The sequence below is a fragment of the Camelus ferus genome, chromosome 1 (assembly GCF_009834535.1).
Source record: "Camelus ferus isolate YT-003-E chromosome 1, BCGSAC_Cfer_1.0, whole genome shotgun sequence".
NCBI classification, from domain to species: domain Eukaryota; kingdom Metazoa; phylum Chordata; class Mammalia; order Artiodactyla; family Camelidae; genus Camelus; species Camelus ferus.
The window spans coordinates 88,590,000-88,607,900 of record NC_045696.1 but is presented as its reverse complement, the minus strand read 5'-3'; the positions used below and the strand labels follow the sequence as shown (position 1 = coordinate 88,607,900).

Below are 17,901 nucleotides of genomic sequence, written 5' to 3'. Positions count from 1 at the left end.
CCAAGGAAAAAAATTAGACAGATGTTACACTGAATAGTGAGGTAGTATGAGTTTTAAAATAGTTATTTGGCAGTGTGTCTCTGCATTTTCCATTGTCAGGAGAAATTGTTATTAAACTCTAGAATTAAATATGTTGTGCTAATGTGCTGAGTCCATTTACTTTTATGGAATAACTTTATTTGTTCTGCACTGGCTGGCTGGCAGAGAAAATGAATCGTGTTTGGTGATATTTTTAAGCTGTAATTTCATCAGCAGCCTACTTAGGGGATCTAAATATAAATCTGGAAATTAAAAGTGTTGTGTGCTTTACTTGGTTGCTCTGAAGACAGAAACTCCCACCACTTCCCAGTCGAGTTTTCCTGAAAAGTCGGTGGTCATTGTCCTGGCAAGTTTCTTTTCATCCTAAATTGTGCTAACATTTAGAAGGAAAACTATGAAGGTTACAAAAAATAACATTTTTAAGATAATATTTTAAATTACAGGAATTTTTTTTTAATATTGCGCTATGTAGATGTGTCTTTGCCTTATTCTAGGCCCACATCCCAGAGACAGTCCTGTTTAACAGTTTTCTTCTGTCAGTTTTCTAGTGATTGTGAGTATAATTTTAAATGATACATGTATGCTACATTTATGTTGTCAACTTTAGACCCTATACATATGAGGCAGGACTGCACTGCAGGGAGGTGCCAGACTCTTGGCATTCTCAAGAGATATGCTTTTTTAAGAATTTCGATTCCCCTGAGTCATACATTCCTCTCTATCACTTAATTTGTCCCTTAAAGTTCTAGTTCTCTGGGATTCTCAACTGGAAGGGAGGAGAGTGCCATGGCCCTAGTTTACCAGAATAATGTACCAGAATCTTTGGCAAGGCCTTTTTCAAAGTACAGATGCCTTCCTTCCTTTCTGCCTCCAAGGGAGGCATGCTTACCTGGTTGAAAGTCACTGCATTTAATTTCAGATGTTACTAGCGGGGAGTACATTGTGCAGATAGTGTAGAAGCGGAGGGGAAAAAAAGTTCAGAATAATATATATAAAGGCCAAGACAAGGGATGAACACTTGAGTGGTGAACAGTTCTTTTTTCAGGTTAAGGGGCATCATTGTCTTAGATTTCTTTGTTTTCTGTTTCTCCCACTATCCCATCATCAGCCCTAGTGGAGGGCTTTCCTTTTTATTCACTTCAGAGAGTTCCTGCATAAGCATTAATGAGCCGAGAACAACAAAGCAGAGGTGTGGATGCCACAGCACAGGAGCACTTGCTGCTGAGACAATTACTAGCTTCTGCATTCTAGACAAGGATGAACCAGATTTATATCCAGCAAGATGACCATCACAGGGCCTTCCAGGTTCAGTGTAATAGTTGAAATGCTGAGTTCTAACTCCATGAGTGCCAATCCATCATCTCTTATACCTTTTAAACCTGGTAGAAAACCCTCAGAGGCCTGTGATTCTATGTATTTGAAGATCCCCCCTTACTTGGTAGAGTGGGGTCTACAAATAGCAGTGACAAGGGCATGCTCATCTAAAGGTGTGGATCCACGATGCTTTGAGTTCTCACTACAGCACCTGAGGGGCAGGGAAAAGCCCAAGATGAGAAATGCTAATGGGGTTCTCTACTTCTTTTATCTGCAGACAGCAGCTGAATATGTAAAATCTCGACTCCCAGAGGCCCTTAAACAGCATCTTCAAGACTACGAGAAAGACAAAGAAAATAGTGTACTGTCTTACCAGACCATCCTTGAACAGCAGATTCTATCCATTGACCGAGAAATGCTAGAAAAATTAACGGTATCCTATGATGAAGCAGGTATGTTCATCTTTAATACACATGCACACACACACATAATTTTTTACTCCCTGCAGAAATTTCTGTTTAGATTTGGGTCAAATTTAGACCCTTTTCTTTGGTAGAAGATAAAGGGCAAACTAGATTCTAAGTTATATAACATGGATTAACAGTAAATTTCTTCTCTGTAGTTTTGTTATCAAAGATTTTGTCAGGAGATGTCTAATAATGGCTCTTAAAAATCAAATCCCTTTTAAATTTTTTGCTCATTGTTAGATGGAATTTTTTCTGGCCTTTTCTCAAGCATGTGCTCCTATTGATTTAATCTTTTAACGTGTCACTTCAGGTTTGGATATCAGCTGAAAACTTTTATATCCGATAATCTAAGAACTGTTACTTGCTTCAAGTATTATTTTTTAATTTCAGAGATTTTTTTCTAAAGAGGTCCCATTCTTTTTCTTAAAATTTCCAGCTGAACTTGGCTTTCTTTTCCTTTAGCTCCTCAGATGAATGCTAGCCCCTAACACCACACTGGACACTTCAGTTCACTGCCATCCAAAAGTTTATCCTGTCTGAGGGAGCTGCTTAGGGAAGGCATAGATAGACCTCCTCATGACATCGTTTTTATCTATTACATGACCTGTGAGCTAAAACCTAATTTTAATGAAACTGGTGCAGTATTACTTGAATTATTAAAATCTTTAGTAAAATTAAACTTACTTGGGAAATGTACCCTGATTAAAATTGTCATCTTCCCACCCCCCGCAACAAAAAAAAAAAAAAAAGGAGGAAAAAGTTGGGAAGATACGTTTCCAATGGTCAAATGTTGGTAGTATTAATCCCTATTTTAATAACAGGAACTTCTGTTTTTATTTCTACAAGGAAGTTGCTATTATGCATCTTATTTTCTTCTCCATGATATAAATGGTCTCGACACTGACATTCTTAACATTTGATTTCAAGCTTGAATAGCAAACAGAATAGCAAATTTAAAAAAGGCCACCCATGCCCAACCACTAATGCAGTTTTCTAGTTATTAAGCTGTCCCCACTTACATGCTGCCCTCTGACCCCCTTACATCCCTCCTGGCAGGAGCCACATTTCTAGCCTTGCCCAGGACACCTCTTCTCTCTCTGATTCTCCTTTGCTTTATCAGTTTTTTCACATATATTGACTTTCATCTGCCTGTTGGGTGTTGAGGTATTTGGTCTCTGTATTTGTCTTGTTTTTAACATTCTTCTCTTTGAAATTCCCATTTATCTCCTTTCTCATCCTTAGTGAAATAAAGTAAGGCTGTGATCGGCCCAATCAAAATAATATTTAAATATTTATAGCATCTCAGAGAGCCTAGAGCTCAAATAGTCCACCACTTCCTGTCCCCATAACCATGTTATAATGTGAAAACTGAGACCCACAGACTTGCCTGCATTAACACAGTTACTTGGTTATAAACCTGGGACTCCAACCTCCTAATTACTAATCAAGCTGGGCTTTCAATGCAGGTTCTTACTCACTCAGTAGGCATTTGTTGAATGCATAGCAATATACTAGGCAGTGGAAGAAAGAGGAAAGAGTAGAGAAAAGGTGGGGAGGATTCTGAGACAGAGAAAAGAGATCTTAGTGAAGCCTAGCTGGGAGCTCAAACATAGATACGTGACTCCTGGAGAAAACTTCCCAAGGATCTGGGAATAAGTACACTCTGGAATATCCATAAGCTATTCAAGTTAAGCTGAGGGGATGTGGAGCCAAGGAATAGTGGAAGTGGCTCAAGTTGTGAATGGAATTCTTTAAGGGAGGGCATTTGCTTACACCCGAAGGACAAGCGATGAATGTGGATTTGTGAGGAGAGAGGTGCAGTTTATGTGATAAAGGGGCCTAAGCAGACACCAAGGTGGGAATTACCATCAGCTGCAGCCTCCCACCACTCAGCGTTTCCTTCTGCAGGGATAATTTTCCATTCACCTGCACAGCTGTTGAGCAAGATTAATCTACAGAGGTCCACTGGTACATGACCCTTAGGCCAAATACTTTGGCATGGAATTAATCTATCAATAAACTCTGTGGCATGAAGCAGTGGAAGTAACTACAGGATTGAAACTTAGAGGATCTAAATTCCCAGCCTTTCCTCTAGCTCAGTACCGGTGTGATTAATGCTTAGAGCCTCTCTTTCTTCATGTATAAAGTTGGGCTAATAACATCTCAGGGGGTTATTATGATAATAAATTATGTCATGTTGGGAAAGTCCTTTGAAATCATATTGTAAATGCCACCAATGGTGAATGAGAACAGATTTGGATCTCGTCCATGGCTCAGACCACCTTAAAGTACAATTAGAGTTTTTTCTGACATGTAGTGTTTGGGAAGGCAGAGGCGAAGTTTTTAAAATGATCTTCAGAGGCTTTGAGAAGCCAAGCAGCATCTGTTTGTTATAGTACCCACTCCAGGCTCAGCTTGCCCTTGGTCATTCCTGCATGAGGTGACATGTTCAGGGGGGTTGTGTGTACGGATGAATAAATGAATGTCACTGTGTGTTGTAAAATCAAATGGTCACTGCCTCCTCCTCCGCTATCTATATATGAATGATTTCATTCAGAAAAATTAGGAGAAAATATGAAAAGTCATTGCTACTTAACAGAAAAATATTTCATCATAATACAAAGGAATCAGGTTAGAAAATTGGTAATAGTATCCAATACCTTCAGATATAAACATCTCCATTGAGACACTCATGTGCTTCGAACTGCTTAGCTTCTTCCCCTGCTACCCCAGTTTTTACTTCTTTGCATTCTCAATTCAGTTCTCCCAGTTTTAGGAAGTGGTTAATTGTTAATTAGATGATACCCTGGTCTCTAGAGAGGTTAATTTGTCTTTAATGCTTATCCACTGATAAATCAGCCTGAGTGACTTAATGACAGTTACCACCATCTGTGACTTCTAAACTTCTAAAAACCAATTAATGAAAAAATTCTTAGATGCTTTTCTGAAAGCATTGGCTCAAAATCTTTTCTCCCTCTTTTCTTTCTGTCTTTCCCTCTCAGTGTCCTCTGTTCCCCTTTAAATACATACATATCTTAATGCTCTGCTCATTCACAGTTCATCTATCCAGCAACCTGACATATCTGAAATCCGGCGGAGAATGGGAAGGAAGCAAAAGACATGAACAACCATACCATGTTGCAGAGGCTATAGTTTCTCACCCAGGACCTATATATATATATATATATATATTAAATATAGTTCTGACCAATTAGGTTATATTTTCCTATGTGACATTTTCTTTTTTAAAATTCTTTTTCTGAATTTGAGTATTATACTTTCATTGCAGAAATACATAGAAATAAGTAGAATGGTATAGTAAGAGAAGAATAATTCTCTATTATCGTACCATTGTAAACATTTTGTTATATTCCCTTCACTCCAAGCATTTCTGAGATGTAGTTGATATCTTGCAGTTTTATATCCTGCTTTTTTCACTTAACATTATTACCTCATTTTATTAAAACTTCTTCATGTGAAGATAATTTTAATGGCTGCATTATATTCTATTCTTTGAAAGTACTACTCACCAAACATTTCCTACGTTGGCAATTATGTTTGGTTTTGTTTTTGCTGTTATGAATAATACTGCGATGAATACGTACATTTGTCTGCATTTCATAATACTCTAGAGAACAGACTTCAGAAAACATGAGTGAAGAATTAGAAGGCAGGGAAAGGGGATGATACTTAGAGCATCTGAGAGTAGCAAGGAATAAGAGCAAAGAGAAAATCTACAGAAGTCCATAAAAAGCAGTTGTCCTATCCCCTGTGAATGCATTCACAGACCCTGTATTACAGAGTTGACATTATCGATCTTCATAATGGTGACCTTCATTCACACAAAAAAATGGTTCAATAGTGTTAATTATATTCTGTATATAAAAAGTTACATAAACTGGTTTGAAAGGTTTTCATCCAAATGGTTTATTTTTAAGTTTTGACTATTATAAAAATAAAGATGCTTTGTGCTATAACTAAAAGAGGTCTTGGAGCCAAAAGACTCAGATTTTATTCCTAGTTCTGCTGCCAACCAGATATGCAATCTTGAGGAAGTCACCAAACCTCCCTGAAGCCCATTTTGCTGTCCATCAAAGGCTTGAGCAGGACCTCATAGATACCTTCCATTTCTATAACTATAATTCTGGTCTCTTGACAGTGAAAACTCAGGTAGCTGTGGTTTGTGCAAGGTTGCATGTGGCTTCTTCTCAAACCTTTTGCTTGCTCTGTCTCTTTCTCCTTTCTCCTCAGGCAGCCCGTGTGTTGTTTATAGTATATTGTATATATTGTTTATCTGACTAAAAGAAGACCATCGCTTAGCGTTCTGGCATCTGCACATGGGTGTGTCTGGACATACATTTGTTGGTGGGTTGGGGAGTGAGACTGTATGAGTGAAGCAAAACTAGATTTTGGAAGGAAAGCTCCTGAGCCATCATTCAGGGGTCCTCAATAAGATCACCTAGATATTTTTATTAGCCTTAATTAAAGCTGAACACAACTTAGAGGAGGAAGTAAGATATGATTTGCATTTGCTCTATTAATGTTTTTATTTGAATTGAAGAACAAGTTCATACACAGTTCAGTAGATTGGGCTTTAGCACAGAGAAGCTTCCAGGGAAAGCAGCTGCATGATTTGAAGAGATCAAAATAGTACTTCATGCTGTCTCAGAGAGCGTCATTAACCTAAATATTCATCATGTGTCCTAGTGGGAAAAGGTGAAGGATCGAACTAGCAGGAGAGGGAGTCCTTCCTCACATTATTTACCTTTACGCTTGTGTATTATTTATGTTTCAAATTGTTTATAATTTTTTTAAGTTTGGGCGTGAACAAATGACCTGCATACTCCCTTGTTAAGGATAAAGCAGTATGTGATGCCTTGTGTCTGAGGGAATTGTGAGGAGAACAAGCTCACTGGGTTGAGGTTGGCACTCTGTCGCACACTCAAGAACCCCACGGCATGGGCAGTGGGAATTAACAGTGCCTCCTTCTCCCTTTGGGAGGAGCCGAGTCTCCCTGTAAGTGGGTGGACTGTCCAGCAGAAGTGTCGTGCTTCAGGCCTTGAGACAGTTACCTCTTGCTTCTTAGATCTCCTTAGAGTTAAACCTAAGACCAGCAAAGGTTTTATTTGTTCTTACAGTTTACTAGAAACCCCAACAGCTTTCCAATGAGCATGTGTTTCTACCACGTAGAAAGAGCACTTAGAGGGGGAGGGTATAGATCAGTGGTAGAGCACGTGCTTAGCATGCACAAGGTCCTGGGTTCAATCCCGGTACCTCCATTAAAAAAATAGATAAATAAGTCTAATTACCACCACCACCCCCCACAAAATACCAAAACAAAAAAAAAAATTACTAAAAGAGCACTTACAAGTAGAAAGTGGACCAGCAAGCGGAGAAGAGGGGAAGGGGCAACTCAGCCAGCTGTTTAATGCATCCATTTGGGCATCAGTTAAAGCTGGGGGCCTGCAGATCCATTTACAAGGGGCAGGCAGTCATGTACAACTTTCCCAAAGGAGGTGAGGAAAAAGGGGCAGCATTAATTTGTCAGCCTTTGCTTTGTGATTGCCTGACACAGCTCTACATTAGACATTCCTGAGAGCTGAGCCCAAGCAAAGCTGCCTCTGTGAAGACACACCAAGTACTATAATGTACTTTTTGGAGAAATAGCTTTTAAAAAGGGCGGGAAATGTGCTGTAAGCAGTTTAGGAAGTAGCTGGAGGGTTACCTCCTATTGAGCTTATTTTATTCTTCTTAATATAGATGGTACCTAAAAGTTACACCTATGATTTAATTGAGCCATTAGTGTCAGAGTAATTGGTGATCTCAAAAGGAAAGCCATTTACTGTCATGGAGGAAAAAAATTGAACACACATCAAGAAACCAAACCCAGGAAAGAGAGTGTGAATTATTTAGGGCTCCTTCAGGTTTTCTAAGAATATGAAAAATGGAGTAAAAGGCCTTTGCAGGAAGTTCTTCACTTCAACAAATACACTGAATTCCTCAGTGTGTTTCTCAAGCAGGTCCTAAGGGAGGAGGTAGCTTTAGGTTTTCTTACTTTTTATCTTCTATCAGGGCCCTATTTCTAGGCTCAAAAGATGTTCTAGCCAGAGGCTTCCTCTCAGAATTTGGAAGGAAGAGAAAAACAGGGAAATTTACAAAGATATGATGGGAAATTTAATATTGGTTGACCAACCACTAACATCAACTTCTGAATTTCTGTAAAAAATTAAATCTGTTTTATTTCTCCATTATGACAATAACAGAAATACATTTTAGAACATTTTTAAAATATGGAAAAACTAGAAAAGGAAAAGATAATTCCTAATGCTACATAACCACCATCTCCAGTATGTGTACTTCTAGTCATTTTTCTCTGCTGGGTTTTAATAATTTGTGCCCAATTTTTATGCTTACTTTTTCTTTCCTTTTTTTTTTAAATTGAAGTATAGTCAGTTACAATGTGTCAGTTTCTGGTGTACAGCACAATGTCCCAGTCATACATACACACACACATATTTATTTTCATATTCTTTTTCATTAAAGTTTATTGTAAGGTATTGAATATAGTTCCCTGTAATATACAGAAGACAATTATTTTTTGGTTTTTTTATATAGTGGCTACCATTTGCAAATCTCAAACTCCCAAATTTATCCCTTCCCACCCTCTTTCCCCCAGTAACCATTGTTTACTATGTCTGCAAGTCTGTTTCTGTTTTGTAGATGAGTACGTAGTATCCTCTTTTTTCTTTTCTTTTTTTTTTAAGATTCCACATATGAGTGATATCATATGGTATTTTTCTTTCTCTTTCTTATGCCTATTTTTTTATTTAACATTGACACATCATAGTTCTCAGTGCTCTTACAAGCTACTCATAAAAGTAATTTGTAATGGCTGCATAGTATCCTACTGAGCGGATGTGCCATGGTTACCGTTCTCATAACATTTTAATATTTTCAGCATGGCCTCTCTCTTTTATGTTCAGTTCATGTCACCGTATAGAATCCGTGAATTTGGAGGTCTGTTTCTTGTCTGTGAAAAGATGAGAATGGTGGTATGATTAATGAAACCGTAGTGAAGACTTCTGTAATGCAGCCAATTACTAGTCATATGTCAGTGGGAGCCCGGGATTAACACAGGTTGTCAGCATCCACTTATAAACGGAGCACTTCTTTCTAGCCAGTAATACCAATCTTTTAAACCAAGCTGCTTTGAACTTCAGTTACAATTTTTATATTTCTCCCTTTGTATCATGGATTTAAAGAGCCAAAAGGTAAGTGGGTGGGGGAGTAGTAACAAAAGTGACTTTGCCATCTATAAACTAGAAAATTATCCTCCGTGGCTGTCCCAGAGTACCCAGACATGCCATTCACCAGCCATGGGGTCCGTTTCCGTGGCTGTGACGAGACATTACACCTCTCTCTGCTTGGTTTCATTGACTGTAAAAAGGGACATTGAATTAGATATTTTCTTAAGTCTCTTCCAGCTTTAACAATGTGTGATTCTGTCTCCAGTTGACTTAGCAATCATTGGTTCATTCATTTACTCACTTTATAAACACTGACTGAGCCCCTGGGTGCCCGCCACTGGGAATACCCAGATCACCACGTGGCCCTTCACTCCAGGTGTGTGTGTGCGTGTGAACAGATAACTAGAGGACCGAGGAATTGGTGGAATGAGTGTTTAGAGGACGCTGAACAGGTAAATGAAGGAATTAGGTTTGGGATTGAGAAAGAGTTCTTAAATAAATCAGAAAATCATAAGTGAACCTGTAAATCTCTTGAACTGTTCATCTTGAACTCTGACATCAGTTGCATGACTAAAGGCAGCCTTATTGTGTATTTCTCCTCCACTCTGTAACTGGTTGTATAGACCACTTCTTACCCTCTGCTATGGCATTGTCCTCCACATTCTAAGTGTCGTTCTCCAACTCATTTTAGTTTACATTAATTAGCTTATATTACTGTGTTATCAGCACTGCTTGTTTTCTTATGAAATCCTCCCCCCCAAAATGATAATTTAGGCTGAATTTTATAGAAGTAATATGATGGGGAGTTATTTTTTTAAAAGTCACATTTCCCAACTTAAGCCTTTTTTTAAAAAAAATTATTTTTATTTATTTATTTGGGTTTGAGGGGGTAATTAGGTTATTTATTTATGTTTTTATATTTTAATGGAAGTGTTAGGATTGAACCCAGGACCTCATCCATGCTAAGCATGGGCTCTACCGCTGAGCTATACCCTCCTCCCTCATCTTACCTTTTTAACAGAAGCCCTCATATGCGCTCTGAGAAGACATTGATCTAAGTTTTGCAGTGGGCAAATAAAATTTTTAATTTTAAAGAACTTTGCTGAGAATACTGGCAACCACAGGCTAATGCTGAGATTTAGAAGCAGGACATGCTGCCTCTGGTGATGAAAACATTTGACTGGAGCTGTGTTTATCTTTCTAACCAAGTTGTCATTGCCGTAAGGGAAGTAATGTTACTACCTGCTCTAAAGTAGTATTTGATTACAAGGCCTAGAGAAAATGTGTACACTTCAAAGAATACTTGTACCAGGTGGTCACAATTTAGACTGCGTGGGCCAGCGAGAGACAGGATGTCAATGCCATCTGTATCTCTTCCTTTCTGTACTATTGGAATTTTGTAACCAAGTTTCTGTAGACCTTGTTGGAATGCTTGTCTAAATTTTAATGAGATCCAAGTTGATGGTAAGACCTGCAGTCTGCAGAGGAAAATAGAATAGTTTTTAAAGTGCCGGAATTTCCAATGTACTGTGACTGTTTATAGCAGTGAGACGTGAGCAGAGTGCCTCCTCTGGCTGACTTTCAGACACGGAAGATCTGTAATCACAGGCGGCTGGACTGCTGTTTAACGTCATTTTGCAAGAATGTTAAGTTCGATCATTGTGAACTAGTAGGCACTCCGGAGTTTCATCTGGTATATTGCATCCTGAAAGACACTGTGTTTCAGCCACCTTCTAGTGCCCAGAGGCGTTCTCTTTGTGTTTCTTTCTGTAGTTAATGTCCTCGTCTCAAGGCTCTGTAGCCATCTCAGATGTGGCTGGTTTGATGAAGAGTTTCTACAGTATATACTGTCAACAGGCACCTGAATGTGATCTTGTAGTTCTGTAGTCAGTCCAGGGGAACGGTACATCAACCACAGAGAAATCAGTAAGACAAACTGTTCATTGCACACAAACATTTACTGTGTGTAGGTTCTGGCAGATGCTGAGAGTCTAAGAAATGGGGAAGGACAGTTAAGTTAGAGGTCTTTTCCCTTTGAATTTATTGCTAATCTTGACTATTATCTTGACAATTGACTCTATAAATCTGTCTTCTAAGGCCTGCTGCAATGTGACATCGTAACTGGCTTCTTCCTTACCTGAGTCAGGGCTTTCTCTTCCTCTGATCTCAGTCATTCTCATTCAAGGAGGTAACACAAATTGTGAGTTTATTATTTATATCCTACTTGGGTCCTGAAAGTTCGATTTGCCACGCTTACTATAATAATGTTAAAATAAAAGCAGAACATCAAAGCCAAGAAAAGGGAAGGAAAATAAATGCATTAACCATAAAGAACAGACAAAATGAAACCACTTTTCAATGGAGACAACTTCTCTTCTAATACTAAGGTTTATGGAGACTTCTTCTCTACATACCTTGGACTCTGGACTTTGAGCAACATTTTCTCAGCTTGAGTTCCCCCAAAGCAGAGCCTGAAGTAAAGGGCTTGATTGCAGATAGTTAATTTAGGACTCAACCCCAAGAGGCAGGAGTGAGGGGCACTGGGAGTGACCCAGGAGGGAAGGAGAAAGAGACACAGGGAAAGCTACCGTGAGAGCATTTTGTGGAGCTGGCCTCCGCTGGCTGCCGCTGCCGCTTACCCTGCCTGAGGGAGCGTGTGAGCAGCGTCCCAGAACCACCTGCCAAGAGGTGAAGGGGGAAGCATTTAGCATCCAGTCTCATCTCCTTGGTTGTCAAGGGTCACTCCACAGGCATTAGCTTCCCCGCACTTCTAATTTATGGATGCCTGAGTGTGCTGAGTGGGCCATGTGGGCGTCCCACGCCTTGGCATCAGGGAAGCTCCAGGGAAGGGAGCAACTGATAAAGGGTTCAGGCCAAGGCTGCATCTGGGCTGAGCTGGTCACTGTACTGGTGGTGGGACCAAGAGTGTGAAATGCTACACAGGAGATATGTCATACAAGCACAATAAATGAGGTTTTAAACCAACTTTGCAGGAAATACCTCCAAGTTCATCTTACAGCCATTTTATGCATGATAACCATCTCTAAAAGCATGAATGTTCATGCTTTTCAAAGTTTCTGTATAGTATGTGGCCATGCAATGCAGAGACTGTTCAAAAATTTTTATAGAAAAATGGTACCTATAGTAGAAGACATGTGTCAGAAAAGGAGAGGGTGTTTTGTTTGACTTGAGAGGTGGCAGCTTTCCAGCTCAAACCAAAACAACAGACTAATCCTCATTTTTATAACTAATGAATTCATGCACCTGGGCCCTTCAACCTGAGTGGCACAGTAGGAGCCAGTTATTCATGTGTAAAAAAGAGTTGCCTTCCATAGGTGACCCCAGCAGTGGTTACTCTGGGGAGGAGAAACTGGGGGAGGAGACAGTTTTTTCACTGAATCCGCTTATTGTCTTATTTGAATTTTTAACTTTGTCCGTGTATTTTCTGTTTTTAAAAATTTACAAAAAAATAAATAAAATGAACCAAAACCTTCCAAGTACATCTCCCCTTATCTTCAGTGCCGGAAGTGGAAATATAATAAGGCAGAAAGCCAGTCTTCTGGTTTTCAATAAAGCCTTTTACCTCTAAGTTATGTGTATCCCTGGAATACGTCGAGAAAGGAACTCAGCGACAAGGTCAGCTGTCATGGACCTGCAGTGCCGAGGTCAGAGAAGGTCAGGAGTGAGGCCAACTCAGTCCTGTGCCAGTGGGCAGCTGGGCTCAGGGCGCCCGCCATCGGGTTCTTGGTAGTCTTCATGCCCTGAGCCAGAGCTGATCCCAGAGTCCAGGGTGGGCTGGCCTTATTGCAAAAACCAGTGAACCAACCAAAAGCTCACCTGAAAGAGGCCAGGATTCCTGGGCAGCGAGCAGTTGGGGACTCAGCAGATTGTGACCCTGTACTTAACCTCGGCTTGGTCTTCCTGTGTCTTACAAGGTGTGTGACTTGCTGCTTTACTTGGCCTTTTAGTCAGATTCTCTTTTTCCTGACCTGCAGCCAAACCTCTACTGATTCTTTTTTTTTTGTGCGCGAGGAAGTGTAGTATAGTGGAAAGAGACTACCTAGTCTTTGAAGCCAAACTGGCTCCATGTTAATCCCTTATGCTGTACCTTACGTGGGACTTTTTATAAGGATTGAAGATAGTGTATGGGAAATGGTGGACATTTGGTGAATGCTCTAATGGCGATGGTCTCTTATGATTTTTGTTGTAACTTAACTTGGCATATACTTAGCTTGGTATATAGGAGTGTTTTTCCAATTTCTTTTATGGTAGAAAGGATTAACTATCATGCACTTTGCATAAATTAACTTCTTACCCAGAACCCAACAGAAACCAACAAAATACTGGCTCCATCAAGCTCCCCTTCCTTCATTGCCCTGTCCCGGATGGAAAAGCAGTTCCTTGATTTTAGTGTATTTGTACCATGTTCTTATATATTTGTTTGTCTTTACTTTTTCTAATGCTGTGCGTTATCTCTTGTTGGGTAACAAATTACTTAGTAACTCATCTCACAAGCTTCTGAGGGTCCAGAATGCTGGTTGGTTCTCTCGTGGGGCTGCAGTCAAGCTGTCTGCTAGGGTGGTAGTCTTTGAAGATAGGCTGGAAGTACTGTGTCCAGGCTTACTCACGTGGCTCTTGGCAAGAGGCTTCCTTCCCTTTCCACATGGGCATCTCCACAAGATGGTTTGCTCCATGTCTTCCTTTGGTGTACGTGACCTAGGAGAGAGAGCAAAGGAGAACCCAAGACGGAAGCTTACAGTCTTGTATTACGTAATATCGAAAGTGAGATACCATAATTTCTACCATACACTATTGGTTACACCGACCAACACTAAGTCATTGCCAGAGGGGACTACACAGGAGTATGAATACCAGGAGGTGGCGACCAGTAGGGATTGGCTACCAGTCTGCACTGAAAAAATGTCTACTCTGACTGCCAGCACCTCCATCTCCTCTCTAGTGTCATCATCTCTTCCTCTCATTTCCTGATCTCATTTCCTTCCTCTTATAACCTACGTTCTGCTTCCCTTAAATCCAAAGCTGGAATGTTCCACCCTGCACCAGCACCAGATGGCCTCAGGATGCTTGGACCCAGCATCCTTTTCCACACCTGCAGCTTCATTTTATTTGAACCAGTGGCAATGCCCTCATTGTGTCAGTTGTTAAATATTTTGATTATCATTTCTGACTCCCTGAATTCAGGCAGATATTTCCTTCTGGAGCATCTTAACACAGTGCCCAGTGTCTTAGTCTGTTCAGGCTGCTATAACAAAACATAGATAGTCCCCAGCTTATGATGGTTTGACTTACAATTTTTCAACTTTATGATGGTGCAAAAATGATACATATTTTGTATTTTGAGGTTTGATCTTTTCCTGGGCTAGCAGTATGCAGTGGGGTTCTCTCGTGATGCTGGGTTAGGGCATCGCGTCACAGCTCCCTGTCAGCCATGCAGTCCCAAGGGTGAACAGCCGATACACTGCCATTCTGTTTTGTACTTTCAGTACAGTATTCAGTAAATTACATGAGATATTCAACACTTTATTACAAAATAGGCTTTGTGTTAGGTGATTTTGCCCAACTATAGGTGAATGTAAGTGTCCTGAGCATGTAGCAAGGCTAAGCGATGATGTTAGGTAGATGAATTCAGTGCATTTTTTACTTAATGATATTTTGCATTTATGGTGGATTTATCTGGAGGTATAACCCCATCATAAGTCAAGAAAGATCTGTACCATAAACTGGGTGGTTTATAAACAACAGAAATTTATTTCTCACAGTTTTAAAGGCTGAAAGTCCAAGGTCAGGGTGCCTTCATGGTCAGGTGAGGGCCCTCTTCTGGGTCACAGACTTCTGACTTCTTGTGTCCTCACAGGGTAGAAGGGCTTTGGCGCTTTCTCAGGTCTCTTTTATATGAGCACTAATCCCATGTGTGAGGGCTCTGATCACCTCCCCAAAGCCCTACCTCATAAGACCATCACATGGGGCATTAGAATTTCAACATGAGAATTTGTGAGGGGACACGAACATTCAGACAATAGCACCCACGTACCTCAACAGTTGTGAAATTGCAGGTTAGTTTTCACAGCGGTATCTAAATGCTTCCAAATTAAGGCATTGCCCTGATGGTAATAGTCTCTGTCTCCCCATCTCTCTCTCTCATCCTTCAACAGTTCCTTACCCCACCCCTCACCTTATTTTTCTATTTCTTTCCTTTGACTGGCTATGTTCTAAAATTTATTACATTTTTAATTTTTACATAAAAATTCAGAAGACTTGTTCTCTTTTTAATTTTTATATGGATGAGTAGAATAACTAGATGAATTTTCTTATTTGACCCAGCTGTTATTTCAGTAAGAAAAGAAGTTTCCTGTTCTTTATGGCTTCTTGGTTATCTCTTTCATTGTGTAAAAAAAAGAAAAAAGAAAAAGTAAAGAAGCAGAAATGAGGACGTCACTGAGTATCTTGTCTGTCTATTCCACTTTTTATATCATAATTTCCCTTATTTGTGATCTACTTTTCTACCATATCCCCACCTCAGGTTCTTTGTTCCTAAAGAAAACAGCAGTAAACAAGCGAGTCCCTCATTTTGTCAGACTTTGTGGAAGAAGAATGTGGATAGATCTAACAAGTAACTTACCCCTCACTTCCTGGGGACTGGTTCTTTATGGCTAAATTTTTAACAAATGTTTTGAGAAAAACCTTATTTTTGAGAAAACTTTTCTTTTCTGTATTTTCTTTTCTTAATGGAGGTACTGGGGCTTGAACCCAGGACCTCATGTATGCTAAGCATGTGCTCACCACTGAGCTATACCCTCCCCACAAGAAAACTCTTATTTTTAACCTACCATTCTTTTCAAATTGCTTTTTGATCTAGGAGGAAATTCAATATGAGATTAAGGAATGAGGCAAAATGAAGAAGCCCTCACGGAATTAGAAATGTGCTCAATTTTTGCACCCAAGGTTCAGCTTGCAAAAAGTATTGGCCCACATAAATAGAAAGAAGTAAACACAGCCAAATTTGCCTACTTGTCTGCTGGCCTATGTGTATTTTAAAAGCATACCTGAAAGTATTATGGGCCTGGTGTAATTACATTTGCAAATAAAATGGAGGAAGCTCAAGAGTATAATTAGGTGGGTTAATTTTCCCCTTTTCTTGTAATGTCAGTAACTTCAAGCCTCTTTGGTTGACTGTACTTCCTTGTAAGCCTTCCTCTGTGGGGGAAATCAGTATTCCAGAGCCACCAAAGAAAATGAGACTGTCTAAAAATAGTTGCCTGTTGACAAGACTGTAGATTTTTTTTTCCTGGTAATACGAAAGCTTTCCAAAATGGAATGAGGTCAAATGTGACAGATGTGGCCAAAGCCACTTCTAATCTGTAAATCCCTGCAGTTGTGCTAATTTTTAAATGGATATTTTGAAGGGACTGAATTTATGGCATTCTCAGTATTTCCCCATAACTCTTAAGCATTTGGGGGTACTCGGTTGCATTCTGTGCCTTGTCGATCAGTGCCCTGTTCAATGGTGCCCACTGGGCCCTACTTATGAGAGTCTCTAATGAGGTTCTGTTTTGCCCTGCTTTTATTTGCCAGGAATCATTTTATTTCTTTTTTTTTTTTTTTTTCAGGGATCATTTTCTAACCACCCAAAATAATAAAATTGGTTTACTCTAATATTCTTCACAGCTGTCCATGGGCAATTCCCAACCTTCCCACTACCACCCACACCCCCAACATTTGGCAACGTCTAGAGGCGTTTTTTGTTTTCCTAGCTGAAGAAGGGGAGCAGGAGTGAGGGCTAGTGGCATCTAGTGGGTAGAAGCCAAGGGTGCTGCTGAACACGCTGCAGTGCACAGGAAAGAAGGATCTGGCCCAAAATGCTGATAGTGCTGAGCTTTGAGAACTGCTCTGGAACAACGTTCTCAACCTTTGCAGTGTATTAGAATCACCTTGGGGGGGCTTGTGCCCAGATTGCACTCAGACCAATTAAATCAGGATCAGTGCAATGTGACCCAGGTCTCAGTATTTTTCTTAATCTTCCCAGGTGATTCCAGTACACAGCCGAGGCTGAGGACCACTGCTTCAGAGCAAACATTTGAGATGGCAAGACTAGCTTAGGCATCGTCCTGGATGCTGTCCTTATTACAGGACCTGAAAGGGCATGATTAAAATGTGGTTGGACATATTGGACAATATCCCATTATAGTATAATAGTGAGGGTCAAGTGAATTTGGGATAACTTTATATTCTCTAAAGCTGGCACTTAAACCCCGAGAAACTGCTATCCTCATTGCCATATTGGAAGTTTGTTTCCCGTGGTTTTTTTATCCTTCTGTTAAGTGGAGATAACAAGTATTTCCTGGCAGCTTTAGTGAATAAACTTCTCTCTGATAACATGTGGGGTGTTTGGAACATCGATAGTTTGCTTCCCTTGAAGGTTTCTTGTGTATCTTTTTTACTTGATGAACAAGTCACATCATTTTTATCTAGCTGAATGGATGTGCTATGCAAAGTGTAGGATATCAAATATCCACTCCAAGAATATTTTATTCGAAGTTTTGCTCTTGCAGTATAGATTCAGGTGCCAGCTTTTTAGAATTGTTAGCCAGGAATACCAGCTTTCCAGCCTGGAAGACCTTGGTCCCCAGGAAGCTGTAGCCCCTCTGGCTGGAGGAGGAAGCTCCAGATACCATGGGAAGCTGAGTTTGGGTCCACCTGCCCTGCTGGGAGAATCCTTACCCATGAGTAGCTCATCGTCCAGGCAAATTACAGTGAGCCCTTAGTGTCACTCTTGGACTATACTGTTCCTCTAGCCACAGATATCGTCTGTTCTC

General features: G+C 40.1%; 1 protein-coding gene and 1 long non-coding RNA gene across 4 annotated transcripts in view; one reads left to right on the top strand and one right to left on the bottom strand.

Annotated features, from left to right (window-relative positions):
- PPM1L (protein phosphatase, Mg2+/Mn2+ dependent 1L) overlaps nt 1–17,901 on the top strand; it is a 265,389-nt gene that overhangs the window by 175,746 nt on the left and 71,742 nt on the right. For all 3 annotated transcript variants that reach the window (XM_032485169.1, XM_006194882.2, XM_032485156.1), the window contains exon 2: nt 1,631–1,805. In XM_032485169.1, the coding sequence (XP_032341060.1) occupies nt 1,769–1,805 (37 nt within the window). In that variant the 5' untranslated portion in view covers nt 1,631–1,768. The remainder of the gene's footprint in view (nt 1–1,630; nt 1,806–17,901) is intronic.
- Nucleotides 8,567–17,901, bottom strand: part of LOC116665443 — a 49,454-nt gene continuing 40,119 nt past the window's right edge. The window contains exons 3-4 of the long non-coding RNA XR_004322068.1: nt 13,580–13,783; nt 8,567–8,850 (exon numbers count right to left, since the gene is read on the bottom strand). This is a non-coding gene — a long non-coding RNA (uncharacterized LOC116665443). The remainder of the gene's footprint in view (nt 8,851–13,579; nt 13,784–17,901) is intronic.